At 35.4% G+C, this 18412-nt stretch overlaps 2 protein-coding genes across 2 annotated transcripts in view; one reads left to right on the top strand and one right to left on the bottom strand.

Moving 5' to 3' along the window:
• Positions 1-3455, top strand: part of LOC106876131 (small nuclear ribonucleoprotein G) — an 18481-nt gene extending 15026 nt beyond the window's left edge. Inside the window, exons 3-4 of the mRNA XM_014924547.2 lie at positions 521-645; positions 3243-3455. Coding sequence (XP_014780033.1) covers positions 521-645; positions 3243-3296 — 179 coding nt within the window. The 3' untranslated portion in view covers positions 3297-3455. The remainder of the gene's footprint in view (positions 1-520; positions 646-3242) is intronic.
• Positions 3456-5550: 2095 nt separating this feature from the next.
• LOC106876135 (fucose mutarotase) lies at positions 5551-17250 on the bottom strand. The gene is made up of 6 exons (XM_014924555.1): positions 17098-17250; positions 12655-12723; positions 9608-9675; positions 8182-8277; positions 7994-8067; positions 5551-5872 (listed from the first exon to the last, which is right to left on the bottom strand). The coding sequence occupies exons 1-6, from the start codon at positions 17177-17179 to the stop codon at positions 5821-5823; spliced, it is 441 nt and encodes a 146-aa protein (XP_014780041.1). The 5' UTR covers positions 17180-17250; the 3' UTR covers positions 5551-5820.
• Positions 17251-18412: the final 1162 nt, after the last annotated feature.

Raw genomic sequence — 18412 nt, 5'->3', positions numbered from 1 at the left:
AGTGGCTTTGGCAATAGCTGGCAAGGTCAGAGAAGTTGCTTATGGGACATACTATAGATGTATGAAGACGCTTCCAAAATATCAGTCATTTTCTTTACTGACACTCTTGCTGACTGGGACTTTTCAATGACAGTAACAATTAATGTATTCTACTGGTCAGATAGAATTGAAAGTAGGTAAGTTCTGATTGTTTTGGGCTGTGACTGAAACTGGTGTAGTAGGTGACAGGATTATTAAAGGTCTAGTTTTGGTTTCATGGTTGAATCATCTTCAGTTGAAAATGAAAGCATGTTGTGCAAGATAGTTCTGTTATCTGTTGCTTAACTTAACAATTGATGAGAATTACCCTGTAAAATGTTTTATTTTGTACTCCAGCATGACTGAAGCTTTAAAGCTGAAACAATTTAAAGAATTTGTCTTTCTTTGAATGTAAAAAGGGAGAATGACTGTTAGGAAAGCTGGGTTTTTTTTTTTTGTTGTTGTACTGTTGAGTTTAATTCTTTAATTTTTCTTTTTGCAGTGAAGCTTAATGGTGGCCGAACTGTAAGTGGCATCTTGCGTGGCTTTGATCCATTCATGAATTTGGTGATTGATGAATGTGTCGAAGAAACTAAAAATGGAGAAAAAAACCCCATTGGAATGGTGGTATGTATGGTTCTATTAGTTGTATATAAAATATCTTAATTTATATTTTCCTTGATGCATAATACTGGTTTATTAATTGGTACCAGGACACAAGAGTAGTATTATTGATTAAACTCTGGTATTTATGGCCTTCACTGCTGGAGGGTGAGCTCAAATGTGGAAGGAGAAAAAGTTAAGCATATTACTATTTCCAAAGAATTTTACTTGTTTTGGGCTGTAATTTCTAATTTGTGAATGTATCCTGTTGCTGCTTTCTTTTTTTGCATCCCTCTGCCCCACCCCAATTCAGGCACTTGATAATCCTCACTTCTGCATCCTCCTTTCAATCCTTAAATTGCCTACTTTCACTCTTTCATTTTCCTTATCTTCCTACTCACTCCTGGTTTTTCTGTTTGCACTTCTGTTCACCTGGTACCATATGGGCACCTCATTACCATTATTTATCTCTTTGCAGCCACTACTGATTTATTTCTCTCCCCTAAATGTGAGTAGCCATGTAGCTCCTCTGTAAGAACCTACTTTTCCCTTCTGCTTTTATACCTTAACATTCGTCTGTTAGCATAAAGCTCTTCCTTTTGGATTTCATAGGCTTGCAAGCTGTATGCCAACCTCACTAGTATCAGTGACACAAGAAAAGCTCCCAGTACAAGCTGTAGTGGTTAGTATTAGGAAGGGCACCCAGCCATAGAAACTATGCCAGAGTAGACACTGGAGCACAGTGCAGTCCTTAACCCATGGAACATGGACTTTAAATGATGATAGTAACTTGACTTGACAAGTGATTATAATATTAGAGGTTACATGCATTGTTAAAGAAAGAGGTTATTCAGACAAAACCATGAGGCATTTTATTCAAGGATTCATGGATCTTAAAAGTTGATGTATATAATACTGTCTTCACATGTAAAAGTGTTAGAATGGTGCTTAGAGGATTTTGCTGAATTTGAATAAATGACCCAGTGTCTGAGTACAGAGGCTGGAAGAGATATATGGATTCAAGTTAATTGTCTACAAAAATTTTGAGGATATATGTAGAACCTGCAGATTTATTTTTTTTGTGAACTAGTCTGGAAATTGGGCTCATTTCCTACATCTATTACTGAATATGCAGGCTTTGGTTTTCTGGACTTATCTATTTGAGTGCAACCTTAGAGATGTGTGAATTTTGGTTCTTTTAATTGCCTGGAGATGTTTTCAAAAGGTATTTGTGGTTTAATAGCTCCAGGCCTTCTTGTGTCAAAGGGATCCAAGTTCTGACTGTTGTCTCTTTTTTTCTTTTGTTTGTTTTATGCAGACAATGTATCTAGGAGTACATTACCCAAAGTGTCCTTCATTTTTTAAGGCAATTGTAGAATGTGATTTGTAGGAGATTTAGCCACTATTTTTTTAAAGTTTAACCCTTTAGCATTTAAACCGGCCAAAAGTATTCTGCCTGTTTTATGTTCAAACTGGCCAGATCTGGTATCTCACACCAACCCTACAATATTGTTTTAAAAATTAACAGCTACCTCATCAAAATCTCATACCTATAAGATAATGTATGATTAGTTCAAAACAATGTAGATGAAAAAGCATTAATTTTGGCAGAATAATGTGAACACTAAAGGGTTAAGTGGTCCTGTAAAGACCCTTCAAGTATGAGTTTATGGTTTAGATGGAAAATGCATTTTGAAATTCTATTTTATCTTTTTTGGTGGTAGATTTTAAAGCATATTTGCTTGTTGATATGTCATTTACTGTTGTAATGCCACAATGTTGGGGTTGTTGAAGATGCTCATGGTGTTACTAGTTTAATTTATTTTTACTCTCTTGATGTTTAGTTATATTTATACAGCAAAGAGTATAAGATAACCCTGACTGCAAAACTGAAATAGCCAAATCAAAATCAGGATCAACATAAATGCCAGCAATTTAAGAGGGTTGATTGTGTTAATACATTCCTCTTCATGTACTAAGTTTGGCTTTGTTAGGCCCATTTTGGTGTCTTTTTGAAATTGAAGTTGGTCTAATTTAACCTTTTACCTTTTCTGAATATTAGCAATATATATGTTCTGGGGTAGATTTAGCTGACTATACTTTTTTCTTGGTGTGTAATAAATAAATAAAAAACTTTTGTATTGTTGATTTAGTTTCTCTTCAGTATGCATTAGAAAAAGAAAAAAAAAGATTATTTCATTTTGAATTCAAATTCTGCTGTGGTCAGTTATGTTAGTATGAAATAAAACTTCGATCAGTAATTATTTTAATATTTGCTGCTGCATTTAGAAAGTAAAATGAAAACGTGCGAAGGACTTGCACCTAGGTAAATGAAGTTAAATTTATACTATCATTTGAGGGGCACTTTTGCTTGAAGGTCAAACACTTCCTAACTCAGATGATATTGTTTGGCTTCATATCAGTCCTGTTCAGGCAGGTTTATAGTTTTCCAACTGTGACCATCTTATTTTCAGATATAGTAATGTGTGCTGTTTTGAACCAGTAGGTGTTTTATTTATTTATATATATATATATATATATATATATATATATATATATATAGATGATTTCTGAGAAGTACATTTTTTTAAATGATTGTGCTTTTTCTTTCTTTTTTGCAGGCAGTTCGTGGCAACAGCATAGTCCTACTTGAGGCATTAGACAGAGTTTCCTGAAGTTGACTTCATCAGTCTGTGTATATGAAATCTAATTGTTGAAATAGAATGTATGTGTGTGTGTACAATGTGAAGTATGAATGTAGATTTTAAAAATCTATCATTTTCTTTTTTTTAAAAACATTTTGGTTTAAATAAATCACCTTTTATCACAAAGCATAGTCATTGTTGTTAATTTTGTATAACTATCCAAGAAGTTGTTCAAGAGTTTACTTTATTATTCTCTTTTTTTTTCCATTTGTGTGTGTGTTAGTTGGGGGCTTCTCAAAGTGGTCTGAATAGATCAGTGGTTGTGGATATAAGCTTAGGACTTCATGGAAATGGTAATTTACTAGTTTGCATTTATAGATCCCTGGTTCAGATAGGCTAATTGTCAAATATTATACATGGGTAAAACGCCTGATTGGATATAATGGCCACCAGTAATGTGTCATTCATGTATGTTCAGAACTTATGGGTTATTTAAATAAACGCTCTGGGTCTGACTGAAACAATCTTGATGTTTTGGGTATAGTTGATGATGCAAATAACCATATTGTTGTCACAAAAGAAAACATTTAAAACCAATTATATATTAAATTAATTAAATGATAAAAATGCTAAATTGAAAAATATCACATTTTATAATGAATTATGAGATGTTCTTAGTAAAAGATAAAAAGGGATTTTTAATAAGAATAAAAGTAGTTTTAGAAAAGAAAACAATAAAAGCTAAAATTAAAATTCAGTGCTTGAACTTTAAATTTCTTATCCATGGTAACCTATTTTCAATTATTAACAGACAATCTGATTGAAAAGATCTGGATCTTCATTTGTTAACCCTTTAACATTAAGATTACTCTGCTGTCAAATATAATGCTTATTTATTCACACAGTTTTGAATTAATCATGCATCATCTCAATATTGAGATCATCTATTTTTAGAATAATGTTGTAGGTTATAAGAAGCCAGATCTGGCTGATTTAAATGTTGAAGGGTAAGTCAGTTTAGTATTGCCAGTTATTTGTTAGTGTGGGTGTTAGGTCGTTACTAATATAATATCAATTCACCTCTTTTACTTGTTTCAGTCATTTGACTGCGGCCATGCTGGAGCACCGCCTTGAGCAAATTGACCCTAGTACTTATTCTATCAGTCTCTTTTGCCGATCCGCTAAGTTACGGGGACGTAAACACACCAACATCGGTTGTCAAGCGATGTTGGGGAGACATATACACACAAGTTTCTTTCAGTTTCCGTCTACCAAATCCATTCAAGGCTTTGGTCGGCCCAAGGCTATAGTAGAAGACACTTGCCCAAGGTGCCACGCAGTGGGACTGAACCCAGAACCATGTGGTTGGTAAGTAAGCTACTTCCCACACAACCACTCCTGTCTGTATTTTGAAAAAAATTTTAATCTTGAAACCAGAAACATTAAGGGAAGCAACCCCTTGGCACAGTTCTGAAGACTATCTGAAATTCAGGTTGAAAACAAATCTAATGCCTCTTTCTTTGTATTGTGAAAAGTAATTTTGTAATGAATCCTGGATTCTAATTCAGTTAAGCTCACCTACTTTGGGCAAATACAGCTTTGAGAATTTTGAAAATTTGTTGTCAATAGAGAAATCAGAAAAAATATTTTTGATATTGACTGGCTTATCTATAAAAACTCCATTAAGAATTTGCAAAAAGACTTTAAAGCTTGACTCAAGGATTTCGAAATATGGAAATTATTGAATGGATTTCTCCAATTGAAACATGCATATTTAAGTTTTACTTGTTTCAGTCTGTGGCCATGCTGGAGCACTGCCATTAGGAATTTTTAGTTGAATGAATTGACCCCAGTCCATTTTTCTGAGCTTGGTACTTAGTAGTTCAACAAAGGAGCTTGATAAACTATGTTACAGGAGTATAAACACACCAACACTGGTTGTCAATTGTTGGTAGGGACACATACTTGATGGGCTTTGGTTGGTCTGAACTGTCTTGGAGAATTTATTGAGATGGTTTTTGATTAAGCAGAGTTTATATTCATATTTAAAGGAACTGGACATTAACAAACAAAAAAAAATTTAGAATATATCAGTTTTGGTGCAGTTGAACTAGTTTTTACATATATATGGTGGAATATGAGTGCCATGTGCATTATTTATTAAGTACAAAAACACTTTGAACACAATATTGTTATTTGTTGCTCAAACTCACAAACCTAGTATTTGTGGTCTTTTTGGTGTCCACCAAATCAATCCTTTCCATTAAAAAAAATGATTCAAATATTAAAGGTGTTTGAAGATATTTTACTCACGTAAATTCTATCAAATACTGGTAAATTAGTTATGTAATTGATATTCAATTAATTTGGGGATGAATTGACATCAAATTTTGTTATTAGCAGTATATGGGAAGTCCTGGTTTAGTCACAGAAAGGAGGGTGGCACTTGTGACCTTATTGCAAGTACTGCAAAAGACTGTTGGCAGGGAAAAGAGAAAAATATAATGGTCATATGTGAGCGTTGTGAAGGTCATTCAGAAGTCAGGCGTTGGTGTTACAAGGCGAGACCCTTCTTAATGATTATGTTTCCATATTTTGCCAATTCACTACAAGGAAGATCAAAAAAGTATTTCATTTAAGAGGAGGGAATAAAATAGTTGCAAAAGCAAAGATTTTTCAAGCTAAGCAATTTGAAATGTCACACACACACTTATATATTGGTATAAGCACATGAAGTGAGAATCAAAATAAAGGTCTGCACATTTATTTTTAAAACGTTCCTGTATACTAGAACAGGAAGACATTCACTGTGGGATTTCGTGTTGCAAATATATTTTTCTCTGACTTTTTGTGTAAAAACATTGAGCTAAGCTTCAAATGAATATTGTTTGCTATTTTCCATGTTCAGCAACAGAATTTCCAGTCCAACTCAAATGACTAAGAAGGTGAAATCATATTGAAACATGTCTGCTAGATAACATATCATTTGGAGCTCAGCTTGATGTTTTTACACACAGTGTAACAAATAATTTTGTTTCTGATACACAATTCTGTAATGGATGCATTTTATGTTCTAGTGTACAGGAATTTACCTATACAATAATAAAAAAAGCTGCTTAGTTTGGAGTATGTAACTTTTACTAAAAGAAAGTAATTATTAAAGTTTATATTGTCTCAAATTCTTTTAAATTCCAATTTTTTTTTATCAAAATGTGGTTCTCAAGATAATTTTATTATTGAGGTTTTCAACTTCATGATTCAATCACAATCATTGCAACACAGCATTTTTAGACTTCGACATAACTAGAGAAGATTAATAACTATAACTTTTATAACACTAAAGGGAAAGTTAGGAACAATATGAGGGTCAGCTGAAAAGTTCATAGGCTGACGAAGATACCCTTATAGAATGTGACCAAATGAGGTTTATTTTTCAACATAATTCCCTTTTCAGTCCACAACTCTTTCATTGGTGTTGCAGTGCTCGGATCTCATTGCTGACCAATGTCAAAAAAGTCATCAACAGCTGATAAAGGGGTGTCATCACTGTGATACTGATTGCCAGCCAAGTGCCCTTTCATGTTAGGGAACAGATGATAGTTAGATGGGGCCAAATCAGGAGAATAGGGAAGGTGATGAATCAGTTCAAAGCCAGAGTCATGCACAGTAGCCATTGAAATGGAGGACTTGTGTACTGAAGCATTGTCCTGATGAAACAAGACTCTTTTTGTCAGTTTTCCTGGACATCAGGTCTTGATAGCCTTTCATAACTGCCTCAGCAAGTTGGCATAGTTTTCTCCATTAATAGCGTGGCTCTTTTGAAGATAGTCATGAACACAATGCCCTTTGCATCCTAAAATACAGGCCATTACCTTCCCTGCAAATGAAACGATCTTAGCCTTCTTTAGAGCAGGTGAGGAGTTGTGTTTCCACTCCATAGATCAACTCTTTATCTTTGGTTTAAAGCGATGAAACCAACACTGATCCTGCATTAGGAAACCAGCTTGACCTGCTGGAAACAATGTCAAATTTTCCCATAATGTGATTAACCTGGTGTGATTTTGATCCGGTGTCAAGATATGGCACCCACTGAGCAAAAACCTTTGTCATTCCAAGTTTATTGTGCAAAATATTCTAAACTCTCTCACAGGATATGCTAGTAGCATTGGCTATTTGTTTTATAGTCAATTACCTGTCATCCATCACCATGTGGTGAACATGATCAATGTTTTCCTCAGCTGTGGCAGTTACAGGATGTTCAGACCTTGGGTCATTGTTAAGACTCCCTTTCCCTCCTAAATTCAGCTTCCCACTTTTGCACTATTGATAAAGCTGGAACATTATTCCCTAATGTCAGCATGAATGTCCTCGGGGACTAAACCGTTTTTCTGCAGGTATCTGATAATGCCATCATGCCAAATTTTGTCCATTTTCAAGAAAAGTTGCTACTAGTCACTTTTGAAGTCTTCTTTGAACAGGCAGGCCAATGACATTTTACCTGGAAATGCAGTTATTGATAAGAAGAGATAAAATTAACACATGCCATGCAAAATTTCACAGCTTTAGCATCACTCCTTCATAATCAACGTATGAACTTTTCAGCCGACCCTCATAATGCTAAAGCTTTACCACAAATTTTTGTGAAACTTCATGTTTGGTTTCCAGCTTTGTAATTTTTTTTGTTATTGAATTTTTTGTAAAAAAAATATAAATAAGATACATTTTACCCTGTGTGAACAATAGCATATGCTTTTTTGGCTTGTTCATAGAAAGCAAATCTTTCGACTTCAATCATATGAATCTGCAAATAGATGAAGTGAAGAAAACATATAAAGCTATATTTCTGTGTTGTACTTGTAAGAAATAATTTTGTTTATAGTTTGAACTCTTTTCTGATTAATACTACATTGCTTACAGATTTATTCTCTGCTTCTGATAAAATCTTCTTATATTCAGCCAAGTGAGGCAGTGGCAAATTTATATCTTCTTTAGTTTTCTTCATAACAAAAGCCTATATCAGTAGATAAAATGATATTAGTATTTTTATTTAGATGAGAAAATTCATTACAAAGATAATAAATGTGGGACATTTGTTTTTCACATTCCCCACAGAGTTTAAAAAAAAGAAGAGGTTGCAATGAGGCTAAGTTGACATGGGTTTGTTTTGTTTTGTCTTGTCTATTCCCATGTTCTTTGCTGTAGGTTGGATACTATGGGTGCATGCACCATATTTATCCATGTATTCCTACCTTTCACAATGATTATGCATTCAGCCAGGATCTTCCATTCACTTCTTTGATGCTATCCAACCAGCATCTTCTCAGTCTCTCTCTTCTTCATTTCCCATTGACTCTTCCTGCAAGATATGAGTGCTGAGGTTCTGGGCCCTGATGACATGCTCAAAATACTGAGTTTAATAACTACTGAGTAATACACACAATATTTGTTACCCAAAACTGTACCATTTTAAATACCCTTCCTTTACTTTCTGACTCTTGTTTATGAACATCTAATACTAGCAAAAAATTTGCATGTGGCTGACTCAATAATATTTTGTTGGCAGTACTTAGTTCAATTCCTCCAGAAGGAAATGCTAATAACACCGTACCTGGGAGGATATTTACCTCTTATTTGCTTAATATTACAGTAACCAGAGTTAAGTATCATTAACCACTGGCCCTTTGAATACTTGAAATTCAGAAAGAGATTAGCTCAGCAGTATAATCCAGAGATAATTGTATGTACTTGGCAAGACACAGAAAATATATGTGATTACAGACAAGTAAATTAGTTGAACTGTAGAAAACTAGTAATACAGGATTGGCCAAAAGTCACCTGACAGTAAATCGAAACTATTTAATTCCAAGATTTATTTGTGTTTAACAACTGAATGAATTTAATAAAAGCATCTGAATATGAAACATTGTGAAAATTGTTCAAACTGAAGTCCTTCTTGAATAACACCTTTTTCCATTTGAGTCAATACAGAATTACCGATAGTATTTATGGAATTTTGATTTACTGTCAGGTGACTTTTGGCCAACTCCATATAAGCATGTCAACAGGTTAAGAAAGAAAATAAAGTCTGGTTGCTTGGAGCAACATCACATAAGCTAAGGATCGAAAGGTATTTGATTTTGTATTGTTCGGTCAAGAGAATATCAAGTGTGTTTTTTCAGTATGAATTTGAAAACTTTTGTGGTATAGAAAAAATTATGTCAAATTGAGACCTCATCAAACAAGCCTATTGCATCATTGAAAACTGAACTGTAAATCCATGATGATAATGATCACAAGGTAGGATTTGTAAGTAATAAGGTACTACAGTTGAAAAACCTTACTGAGTCTTCATAGGTGTCCAATGGGAACAGCTGCATTATAGCTTTTAATAACTCTGGTATTTTGTGTCCTAAAAAAAGAAAAGAAAGAAATGAATGCACACACACACACACACATATATACATATGTATCTGTATACACATATATACCTATACATAATATATGTGTGAATATCTATATAAATGTATACTGTAATAATTAATGTATAAATCAAGCTACTTTTTGCCAGATTTTCAAATTTAAAATATCAGTAGCACACATTATACATAATAGCTATTACCCATTTTATGGGCTAGGCCCAAATATCTTGAAGTAAATTATATCTATTCTCTAAAGTAACTGATGTATCATGAAGTGTTTGAATCACAATAATAAAATTACATTTTTCTTTAGTAGTGATAACACATTTTAATTGTTCACTGTACTTTGTAACTGTGTCCACATCAGAGATTAAAGCAGTTTGCTAACACATTGAAACAAATGAGAAATAAAATGTAAAACTGAAATTGAAATAGCAGAAAGATATATTTAGTTTCTGTGTACACACTACTAGTGGAGGCGCAATGGCCCAGTGGTTAGGGCAGCGGAATCGCGGTCATAGGATTGCGGTTTCGATTCCCAGACCGGGCGTTGTGAGTGTTTATTGAGCGAAAACACCTAAAGCTCCACGATGCTCCAGCAGGGGATGGTGGCGAACCCTGCTGTACTCTTTCACCTCAACTTTCTCTCACTCTTACTTCCTGTTTCTGTTGTACCTGTATTTCAAAGGGTCAGCCTTGTCACACTGTGTCACGCTGAATATCCCCGAGAACTACGTTAAGGGTACACGTGTCTGTGGAGTGCTCAGCCACTTGCATGTTGATTTCACGAGCAGGCTGTTCTGTTGATCAGATCAACTGGAACCCTCGACGGAGTGCCAACAACACACTACTATAATTCCCAATTTGGCTGGAATGGTTTTCCTGGTTATGTTTTTATTGTACAGTGTTGTTTTGTATGTTTATTTATTTGCAACATTTTATTCTCTCTCTCTCTCTTTCTCCCCTCTATTTCTCTTTCTCTCATGTATGATGATGTTAAATTAGCTTTATCATTTCACTGCATTATTTGTAATTAACATGGTATAAGTTCTCCATTTTATCTAATTGAACAATTGAATTAGGGAAATCGTCAGGACTAATCTTTGTTTGGAAATGGTTCCTATTTCTTTTAAACTTGTTTATTCTAGAGGACGAATCTTCCTAAAATGGTGATAGCAAATGGTTGAGTGGTAATATGTTATGCTGTGAACATATGTGTATATTGTGTGATAAGACGCTTGCTTCTCAACCACATGGTTCCAGGTTCAGTCCCACTCTGTGACACCTTGGGCAAGTGTCTTCTACTATAGCCTCGGGCCAACCAAAGCCTTGTGAGTGGATTTGGTAGAGAGAAACTGAAAAACGACTATCATATATATATATATGCATATGTATCTATGTGTGTGTTTGTCCCTCCACCATTGCTTGACAACCAATGTTGGTGTGTTTATGTCCCCATAACTTAGTAGTTTGGCAAAAGAAACTGACAGAATAAGTACTAGGCTTACAAAGAATAAGTCCTGGGGTTGATTTGTTCAACTAAAACCCTTTAAGGTGGTGCTCCAGCATGGCCTCTGTGTAACGACTGGGCTGAAACAAGTAACAGTATATATATGTATGTATGCATGTATATATGAGTCTCTATGCCTGCAAATCTTTATGTCCTGTGCACTGTGCATGAAAATCTGCTGACCCACAAGTGGTAAGTTTCGTTATTATTTTTCTGTAAACAAATTGTCTGCTGGATTTGCACTCTCAAAAATGTGTGGAATAAGAGATCCCTTACTCAAAAAAAAAACAGGTAAGAGTTAATGACAGGAAGAGCATCTGGCTGTAAAACAATATCTGAACATTAAGTTCATCTAATCCATGCTAGTTTGGGAAAACTGACAGACAAATGAATGAATGAAAGCTAACAACTAACTTCTTGAGGAACACTGATAGCAGTGTAACACAATTTTTTTCCTTGTGTAGCAACTGTTATTTCCTATTTGCTTTCTTTTAGAAAGTATGAAAAATGGATAATACTTCCTTCAAACTTTGTTTCTGTTACATTTATTCAAGCCCCAAAGAATCCCTCTCATCATATGGCTATGATGCTCCTCCACTACTTCTACTCATGATGCACATATTGTCAGCCACTAAGGGACATGCAACTGGCAAGCAAATCTGGTATTGAGCAGAATATTTGCTATAACAATATTTCTGATTCAGCAACTTAATACTGAATCTGTCTGAAATGTAATGAAAAATATGTCAGTACCAAAACGTTGATGTGCAGGTCACAAAAGCAAAGTTTGAAGGGAATAGTAGTCATTTCCTTTGAGTTTTAGATAGAAGCAAATAGGAAATAACACTTACTGACCAAAGACAAAAAAAAAAAAAAAAAAAAAAAAAAAAAAAAAGCTGAACAGGCTTATTGATAAATTAGCTTAGTAATAGCTCTTAGTAATCTTTTGCTGTGTATTCGTCATAAGCAGGCAAATAACTCCATTTTAACTATTTCACTTTATATCATTTTTGTCTATATGTGTGTTTCTCAGTGTCAATTAGATTCACTTTTAATATGCTTTAATGTTGCTCTCTAACTTATTGTGTTTGTGTGGAAGTGTTACCTTTATATGCTTTTAGGGAGAAGACATGTCAACCAGTTTATACACTGTAATATTTCTCGGTTTTTGAGGATTTGTAGGTTTTCTTTTTTTTATTTATTTGCAACATTTTAATGTTTCTCTCTCCCTCCCTCTTGCTGTGCATTTGTATATTTCTGAATGTGTGAGTCTGCTTTTAATGCTACTGCTAAAATAAGTTTAGTGACCAAAAAGCTGTAACCAAATGTCCAGTTCATAACCAAAGGCATCATTTGAACAATCTTAGTTTCATTGTGTGTGTGTGTGTGTGTGTGTGTGTGTGTGTGTAGATATCCAGTTATTTGGTTATAATAAATGATTAAGAAATTTTTAACTTACCATCTGCCCTAATTTCAATTGGTCCCCGACGACAAATAGATGATGTAGGAAAGTGTGCATCTGCCAAAACTGAAATCAAACACAGCAAACAAAAGATCAATTTCTAGGAAGTCTCAAATCAAGAGTTAATGATTTGCTGCCATAAGTACTTATAAGTGAATGACTGAATGCATACAAAACAATATCACATACTTTCTGTTCTTCCCCACAAATTTGAAATGGTGATATGGAAGTTTGTGGCCCTGTATCAATCAGTTAGCAACATTTTTGACAAATGTTAGGTAAATTTGTCATAGCTATTTGTGGTCCAAAGTGTTTCTTGTAATGGAAAGAGGAAAATCCAGAAACAAGATTCACCTGCATAAAACCACATGGCTGAATACACTGCTGAGCCTTTAATCCAAATCTGCAGTAGTACCAATAGTATAATTGCTTTGAGCTTGAAAAACTAGGGCTTTGAGAATATTCATGAGAAACTGTCTGCAATTAGAGGATCAGTTAAGCTCATCATCTAATATACATGGTAAGTGTCTATACTAATATGGCCTGATGCTCCATCTTAGAATTAAAGACATCCAATAAGGTCATAGAAGAAATGCCCAGTGAAGAAGAGACCAGACTGTCAGCACTAATACTAATGAATGAAGTTCATCAATATTATAGGCCATCTCAGCTAAGAGTTCAGCATTGTCACTTTCTTTAGTAGATACTTTAAATGGCATAAGTAGAAGACAAGATAAGAATAACTGTTTCAAAATGTTATCTTTGTGTTCATGCCAAGCAACTGCTTTATGCAACTAAGCAGTTGAGATGGCTTTCTGTCGCCTAACTCACAACAGTTGAATAATAGGCAAAAGAAAGTCACTCTTGTAGTGAAATTGATGTGCATTTAATAATTTTGTATATCAATTATTCGCAAGTGAAAGAGCCTGTAGGTAGTGTGATAGTATCTCCATGAATAGGGACAGAGACAAACTAAGAAATGATATTGGGCAATCTCAGATACACTTGTTTGCTGAGAAAAATGCAACCGTTTGAGCCAACAACACAGTGGACTATCTAGTGCATGGTGGTATAGCAGAAGTTATCTATGCTTGATAGGACAGAAGCTGTGTCAGAAGAGGAAGCCATGTAGAAAAGAGAACCAACAATGCATAAAGGTGTTATGTTTAATATGTTGAATAATTGATAAGAGAACGAATTGTCTTCAACAATATATATTAATAACAGTAAACATTTTTAATATACATAATGTACAATTAGTTGTATGTGTATTGAGAATGTAAATCAAGAAATAATAAAATCATTAAAAGTCGAGAACTGAAATATCTCATAAATGTAGTACATAGTCTTTAGTTATAACAGGAATAATCACCTATGTGGGTGGGGGATCCAGCTTTGTGGGAAAACACATTTGGTGGGAAATGTATCCTGGCATCACATGACAGCACGGTGTAATCAGAATTTTCTGTTATGTTCCCCAGCTACCATATAAATAAGCTCATGTCGACAGGGCACTGTTTTCAATTTATCCTACAGGCAAGGTCACTCTGCATAAACTATTCATACAAAAAGGACATCACTTTTTAAAAAGTCAAATCCTCTTATATATTGTCAAAAAAGATAACAGCATATCATTTCTAGCATGACTGGCAATAAAATTTATAACACATTTACAATTACCCATATGATATCTACAGATATTTGTATTGATACAATGAACACTTAAAGTACAATTAACTTTCTACATTCATTGCAATTCCTCCTTCATCAACATGGTGCCCCCTTGGAGCCCCAATTACTGACTTAGCTTTCGAGTCAATCTTTAGATCCAAAATAGCTAACCTTGAACAACTTTAAAAAAACCTGGAAGTGATTGAGCAACACCAAGGTTTTTTTAATCTTAGGAATTACTTGTTAATTCCTAAGCTATTGTATTTTCTGAGAGTTAGTCTCTCTTACAGATTCCTGTTGTCCCTCCAATACTTTGATGACTTAATCTTCAGGAAACTTGAATGCTTGATCAATGCCAAACTCTCTCCAAATTTCCACAACCAAATCTTTCCCAAATAGTTTGGGGATCTAGGTCTGTGCAAGTGCTCATTTTTATCCCATCTGTTTTCTTTTCACCATCCATGCTTGCTCTCCTTTGGTAGGCAACATCCTCTCCTCTCCAACATGGACTAATTCCAGCAGGGAGATGGATGAAGCTCTATCACAGTGGAAAGAGCTGGGTTTGTCAGTTCCAGTTACAGTGGAGGATAGACAGAAACAGAGAATATGGGACAATCTGTGTTCAGGTGCCATTTTCAACTCTCTCCTTGATCAACCTGATCAATTTTCAAGGTGTCGCCTGCTTTCAGCTAATGCAAAATTCTCAGAGAATGGGATTGATGCCCTACCTATGGCCAACATTGGAGATTTATTCATTCTAGATGAACTTTGCATCTCCAACGCACTCAGAATGGGCGCTGATGTCTGTAGGAGACTGAGATGTCACTGTGGTAGGCCCCTCGACCCCACAGATCTTCATGGTCTGTCTTGCCGCCTAAATGCTAGTTGTTTCGCTCATCACTCCAAGCTAAACCTAATCATTATGCAGGCCCTGGCTTGTCAGTTCTGGAGTCGTCAGGGTTATCCAGAAGTGATGGAAAGAAACCAGATGGTCTTACCCTCTGTCCTTGGGTTAGAGGTAGGTGCCCCATTTGGGACACCACAGTCTGTGATTCCTTTGCTCCCTCCCACATCCTGGATGCTACAGTTAATGCGAGGGTCACTGCTTCCGTAGCCGAATGGAAGAAAACCCTGAAGTATCGAGACCTGACAGTGAACTATCTTTTCCAGCCTGTGGTGAGATGTTCAGATGGACTGGGTCACTAACTGCGAAATTCTTGTCAACGTTGGTAGTTTGCCTCACTGAGGTGTCAGGGGAAACCACGAGGGCGCTTGACTCTCCCAACGCCTTAGCCTCGCCATCGCCCATGGTAATGCTGTAAGTTTGCTGGCAAATTACGTTCTCCGCTGGCATCAGCAGTTTCACTATTTGGATCATAAAACGAAACATCAAACATGCTGACGTCCCTTGAGTATGAATGTTTAGAGGAGAGTGGCTTCGCCTATTCCTTCACTATTTTTTGTCATTGTGCCTAAATTAGAAATCATATTTACTCCTATGTGTATTTATATCGCTGATCTTAGTTAATAAATAAGGTTAAATACTTCTTACACTAAGAATAAAACACCTAATGACGATCTCGAAATAGAGTTTAGATGTAAATATTAGTAGTGGCTGCGTGGCAAGAAGTGTGCTTCTCAACTACATGGTTTCAGGTTCAGTCCCACTACGTGGCATCTCGGGCAAGTGTCTTCTTCAATAGCCTCGGGTTGACCAAACCCTTGTCGGTGTATTTGGTAGACGGAAACTGAAAGAAGTCCATCGTGTGTGTGTGTGTGTCCCACCACCGCTTGACAACTAGTGTGGGTGTGTTTACGCCTCGTAACTTAGCGGTTCGACAAAGTAGAGTGAAAGAGTAAGTCCCGGATTTAGAAAAAAACAAAAAAAACAAACGGGTCGGATTCATTCAATTAAAATTCCCCCATTCGGTGCCCTAACGTAGCCGCAGTCGAATGACTACAACAAGTAAAAGATGGAAGTATTTTATCTAGAGGTCAATAGTCCGAAAATTATAATCTTGTTTTGTTTAAAAGATTAATTTTCTTTGCAGCCAGGAAAACATTACATGAAATATATGGTGAAAACCAGTGATCCTTATCTTCTGATATGAGACTAAGAAAGAGTACTTGTAAATTATTAATTACGTCGACTTCTTAAATTTATACAAGAATGGAGAGATAAACGCAAATTCGATCGAATGAGAATTGTTATTTTTTAAAGAAAAAGATAGAAATTCAGCTTTTCAACGAAAAGTTTGATTGTTCAAAGACTTAATTATTATGGTTTTTCTTTTAAAGGCTAGATAAAAACATTAAATCAAAACATTCAATATAAATGATTTGTGCAAATATAACAAACACGTTGCATATATACACATACGGAAATGTCACAGCGACCCAGACCATATAAAATAAAATCAATACAGAAGAAAAACCTGGTGGGGCAATTGAGGCGTGTTCGAAGGCGTACGCATACGTAAGCACCCAGGTGCATAATTTTAAAAGTTTTGCCAACAAAACCTAAATAGTATGGACATCTCATTTTATCTCGAATGAATGATGAAAAAGTAAATTGGTGGAATATTTGGATTTGTAATTAAGAATAAATAGAATAAGTCAAAACAAATAAAATTTCTGATAACACAAATTGCATATCGTAATAATAAAATCAACATATACATTTAAAAAAAAAAGTAAAATGAAAAAGTTGGGATGTTTTAAGTTTTGTTAGCAGAACGCAGCCATTGCTTTACAAATGCTTCTAAATACCTATTTCATCTCCATGTCCCATAGCAGCTAATGCATGAAGCAAAGCAGGACTGATAATTGAGGGAATTCCTTTCAACGGCATTTTCTTGGACGCGAAATACTCAAGTAGTTGAGTTGTTGTCAGAGCTTTCCACTACAGTTGTTTCCCTTGAAGTGGGTGTGTTTCTGCAGCAAAGCCGAGACTTGTATTCTGCTTAATACAGAAACACACACACACACACACACCAATTCATTTATCCACAAATCGCATTGTCAATTTGTTAGTGACCGGCTTAGTGCCAGCCTCACACCATCCAATGGTATCAAAAGGCACTATACGAACTATACGAACAAGGGAAGATACACACAGCAGATGCACTCACTTAGATGCAGGGATAGAGAGAATTCCTCCTCCCTGTTCCAGTTCCTCTGGAGATTTTGCAACTTCCAGAATGAAACTCTCAAACATCGAATGAACTATTATCAACAGGGTCCCATCTTATTCAATTACACTAGCAAACATCTGTCGTGCTTGCACACATAAATACTAAAAGCACACACACACACAGACACACATTCAGACATAGGATAAAACACATGCACGTATATATATATATGTCCTTTCAGACAAACATGCACACATTCATATGCTCACATATAGATACATGAATGTACATATTCATATCCTCCAATCAACTATATGCACACACACCCATACAGGCACGGTAAATATGCTCGCACACACACGTGTGTACAGTAAGCACTAGTACATATATATTTGCATACACACTCATACAGCCAATAACATGCAAGTAGCTGATATATACAGCTGACACACACACTTAAATATTTGTGCATGTGGGTGCCCACATATGGCCGTGTTTCTGTTAGTCCCTCCAAAGGCCAGCCAGATATGAAGGCACTACCAGCTTCCTGTCCAACCATGACCTGCCTTGATCAGTAGCAGCCTTGTTTCCAGTAGCCTGAATGAGCTAGGTTTCTGTAAAGAAGCCTGCAAAACTTTAAGCCACATAGAGCCAGATCAAACTGTTTTAAATAATAATATAACTCCTACTAAATGTATTGAGTGCCTTTTTCTTTTGTTTGCCCTCACACACACGCACACATGCATATGTACAAAGTGTTTGAAGTGGTGGACAGATATTGTATATTAAGAAGAAGGAAGCAGTCAGTGTTTTTGATAATTCTTTATTAGTGCTTTTGTTTATTTAACTGAACTCTTCAAGATATTAAAACCAGGATCATTGTTAGTGCTAATAAAGAATTATCCAAAATCCGGACTGCCTCCTTCTCCTTTATATATATATATATATAT

The sequence above is a fragment of the Octopus bimaculoides genome, chromosome 14, assembly GCF_001194135.2.
Source record: "Octopus bimaculoides isolate UCB-OBI-ISO-001 chromosome 14, ASM119413v2, whole genome shotgun sequence".
Taxonomy (NCBI): Eukaryota; Metazoa; Mollusca; class Cephalopoda; order Octopoda; family Octopodidae; genus Octopus; species Octopus bimaculoides.
The sequence above is the reverse complement of the archived record's forward strand: the minus strand, read 5'-3'. Positions and strand labels throughout refer to the sequence as shown.

Excerpts from the sequence above, each read along its gene's own strand:
- LOC106876135 (XM_014924555.1), bottom strand. The coding sequence starts at position 17,179 with ATGCCGTTGAAAGGAATTCCCTCAATTATCAGTCCTGCTTTGCTTCAT. Across the intron at positions 8,278-9,607 it reads TGGACACCTATGAAGACTCA|GCTTTTGTTATGAAGAAAAC; the intron begins GTAAGGTTTTTC and ends CTACTGATATAG. Across the intron at positions 8,068-8,181 it reads CAGAAGCAGAGAATAAATCT|ATTCATATGATTGAAGTCGA; the intron begins GTAAGCAATGTA and ends ATCTATTTGCAG.